Genomic DNA, 3,842 nt, shown 5'->3' with positions numbered 1-3,842 from the left:
CAGTTCTTGCCTTTCACCAGCAGAAGGACTGTTTTGAAATCATTGATTTTGTTTTTTGGCATCGGGGCTGTAATGAATCTATTATGCTCCATTAACCACTCTGATCTCAAACCAATGCCAAATAGAGTTAGGCTTTTTTGCCCTGTGGGTGTCTATAAAATCTAGATAATTTTCCCACAGGTGTTTTTGGTGGCATGGTCTCAGCTCCTGTGATACTGTTTTCCCCTGTAGGTCTAAGAGGACCACAGAAGGAGTTGCAGCGGCTTTCTGGAAGGCAGGGGGCAGGGGGTGTCTACGTCAATTCCCTCCAACAAGTTTTGACATTTCTTCTGATATGCCATCCTCTGTTGGTTCACTGCAGGTATCTGCTGCTTCAGGCCTTCTCTGCTGGCAATGACCGCAGAGCTGGGAAGGTGACCCAATAAAGGAGCCATGACCCATGGAACTACCCAGTACCTAGATCCTGAAGGCACTGGGAGGCTTCTGACTGAAGCAGCTTTTCTTCGGAAGTTGTGCAAGCACTGCTTGCAGCCAGAGAAGGCTGTTCAGGTCCCACCCAGTGGGCAGCTGGTGCTGGTGTATTCCTGGTGGCTAGACCGGAGACGTCAATAGCCCCGACTGATCTCGTTGAATTTCCACTTCTGGTCTCCAGGATCTAGGTGTAAGATGAAAGGCTTTGGTCTCGCCTTTGGACTGTTCTCCGCTGTGGGTTTTCTCCTCTGGACGCCTTTAACTGGGCTCAAGACCCTCCATTTGGGAAGCTGTGTGATCGCTGCAAACCTACAGGCGATACAAAAGGAATTTTCAGAGATTCGGGATAGTGTGGTATGTAAAGGAGGGATCCATCTTTTCTGTCTGTTTGTCTGCTTCCCCCTTTGTCTGTTTGTCTCTGTGTGTGTCTGTCTGCCCATCTGTGTGTCCATCTGTCTGTCTGTCTTCTCAGGGTTTCCCTGGTAGTGTGCTAATGAAAACTGAGTGGATGGAGTCCAATCCTGGACAGTATATTTCCAGGAGATGCCTATACTTGGTAGTTCCAAGATGCCTCTCATTAGAACCTTATGGGAAAGAGAGCAAAAGCTTTAACATCTAAGACCTTGGCAGCAGCCAATGACCTGTCTCATCTTGTCCTTTCTCCTGTCTATTTAGCAAGCTGAAGATGAAAATATTGACATCAGAATTCTAAGGACGACCGAGTCTTTGAGAGACACAAAGGTCTGGATTTGGTCTGGGGGAAGCTCAGGGAGGGTGAATCCAGAGCTTCTTCATCGGACAGGTCTTGTCTCCTGCTTGTCCCATTTACACACTGCCTTCTTCACAGCCTTTGGATAGGTGCTGCTTCCTCCGCCATCTAGTGAGATTCTATCTGGACAGGGTATTCAAAGTCTACCAGACTGCTGACCGCCATACCTTGCGAAAGATCAGCAGCCTCGCCAACTCCTTTCTTATCATCAAGAGGGACCTCTCAGTCTGTGTGAGTAAAGGCATTGATTACACAGTTTGAAGGACTTAGAAACCTGGTTCATTTTCCTATCCTATCGAATGGGTAGAGAGCTTGAGTTGAAAATTACTAAACAAAACAAGAAGCCAAACAAACCAACCAGCCAATGCCCCCACAAAGTGTTGAACCATGTAACTCTTTAGAAATATTGAATATATGCTCCATTCAAAAAAGCATCCTAAAAAGTTTGAAGAAATATAAAATGCTGGCTGTTTGGCATGATTAATAGCTTGTATCGGTGAAACTAGATTTTTTTTCTATAGGTAATGCATTCTACATCCTTATTAGGGCATCTTGTGCTCAAGGGGTAGGCCGATGGGCTATTGGGATTGATCTTGGGCTGTGAACAGGGCTATAAAATTGCATTCTTCTCATTAGGGCATGGATTTGCTCTGGAGTCTTCTAGACAGGAGTTAGAGCAGGAAGCCAGTGGGCCACAGGAACTGGAGACTCCTTCAGCACTATCTCTTTCTAAAAAAGTCTTCGTGAGCTCCACATTTAAAATGGAAAAGCTGGCTCATTAGCCTGATGGTTAGTTAAATAATTCCAAATGATGAGGCAGGAAAAGACAGAAATAACTATTCATAGGGTTATAGAAACAGAATTCTCTGCTTATTCCAATAGCCAGAGCAGAAAGACCAAAATTTAAAATAAAATTAGAAATGGAGAGAGATGGCTTAAGAGTTAAGAGCACTGGCTGCTGCCCTTACAGAAGACCCAGGTTTAGTTCTCAGCACCCACAAGGTGTCTCACAACTCTTTGTTAATTCCTGTCCCAGGGACCCAGCCCCCTCTCCTGGCCTCCTGTGTCACTGCGTGAATGTGGTGCACAGGAGTACGTACAAAACACCCTATACACTAGAAGGTAAAAATAAAACTTTCCATTCTTTGGGTCTTTTCCCAGCGTTCTCGCATGGCCTGTCATTGTGGGGAAGAAGCAATGGAGAAATACAACCAAATTCTGAGTCACTTCACAGAGGTAGATACTCTGTATGGATTGTGGGAGGTGTGTTTTTGGAACTGAGATTATAGATATGTGGGAGGGATATCCATGTTGATAAAAAACAGATTAATAGTTCACCATGGCCCTAGGGCCATCCCAGGTCCTAGAAGGATGCGTTCTCTACATGATTCCCTACCAGTGAAGAAAGAATGTCTATGACTCCTCTAACCAATGGAGAGACACATGATCTTCCAAGGGGGCATAAATGAGAAACAGTTGTTTTCCAATGCCCACATACATACATATGTTCAAAAGCACTCACTCGCAGCACCACACAAACCCATCTATGTTGTTTCTCACAATGATTCTCCTGCACATCTCCTAAGAAAGTGCTCACTGACCTTCTCCCTCTCCTCCTCCCTGATTCAGCTTAGACCGTCGCTTCCAGGAAGGTAGTAGAAGCTTCTCCCAGAGTTGACTACCTCTTGCCATGTTGTGGAAACTCCCATCATTTGGTCATCATACTTCCTTATAGTTACTGTTCCTGCCTGTCTCCATTCCTCAGCCAAGAATTCCTTATAAGCAAGGGAAGGATTGTGCTATTCACTTCTGAACTGGTCCAGTTCTTGACATAGTCAATATTTATTAGAACAAGGTATGCACAGTAGGGAACATACATAGCCAACACAGACAGACAGACAAGCGCGCGCATACACACACACACATCCCAGCTGACCTACCAACAGGAGGGAGGATTATTCCTGGACTAATGTCTCTTTTGCATCTCTGACAAGATGCCTCTGCTCTTCCTTCAGTTGGAGCTTCAAGCAGCGGTGGTAAAGGCTTTGGGGGAACTAGGCATTCTTCTGAGATGGATGGAGGAGATGCTATAGATGAAAGTGGAGATGCTGTTGAGAAGACTCCTGTCCAAGAGTCCCAGACCTCAGCACCATGAAGACATGGCCCCAGGTGCTGCTGGAAACATTTCTACCCAAGAGTCTCAGTCCTCAGTACCATGAAGACATGGCCTCAAGCCACCACCCCTTTGTGATTTAACTTAGTGTTAACTACAGTGTATATTATTTACATATTATTCGTTTCATTATGTGAATGCCTTCATGTGTCTCCATATTCCCTTACACTGTAATTTTGTAAAATTTTCTGTATTGCCTTTTCTAATGCTAGCTATATTTATTCATTAATATGTGTATTTATTTTCTATTGAAATTCTATTTATTTTTTACTTGAACACAAGACTTAGAAGATTATATTTATAACCTGTCTAGAGCAAGTGATGTATTTTCATATAATAAACAAGCCTGTTAAATTCCAGAAGAGTGGCTACAGGAGTTGCTGTTAAACTGAGGACATACTTACTGCTGAAGCCCAATAAGACAGTGAG

General features: G+C 44.2%; 1 protein-coding gene across 2 annotated transcripts; it reads left to right on the top strand.

Moving 5' to 3' along the window:
- The first annotated feature begins 666 nt into the window (after positions 1 to 666).
- Positions 667 to 3,333, top strand: Il20 (interleukin 20). Of its 2 annotated transcripts, XM_052201185.1 has the most exons (5): positions 667 to 825; positions 1,147 to 1,212; positions 1,319 to 1,471; positions 2,402 to 2,476; positions 3,256 to 3,333. In XM_052201185.1, exons 1-5 carry the CDS (start codon positions 667 to 669, stop codon positions 3,331 to 3,333), a joined length of 531 nt encoding a protein of 176 aa, XP_052057145.1. The 2 variants fall into 2 exon arrangements, with proteins under 2 accessions (XP_052057145.1, XP_052057146.1); XM_052201186.1 differs by lacking the exon at positions 1,147 to 1,212.
- Positions 3,334 to 3,842: the final 509 nt, after the last annotated feature.

The sequence above is a fragment of the Apodemus sylvaticus genome, chromosome 12, assembly GCF_947179515.1.
Source record: "Apodemus sylvaticus chromosome 12, mApoSyl1.1, whole genome shotgun sequence".
NCBI classification, from domain to species: Eukaryota; Metazoa; Chordata; class Mammalia; order Rodentia; family Muridae; genus Apodemus; species Apodemus sylvaticus.
Note: the sequence above shows the minus strand (reverse complement) of the source record. Positions and strands in the feature narration are given on the sequence as shown.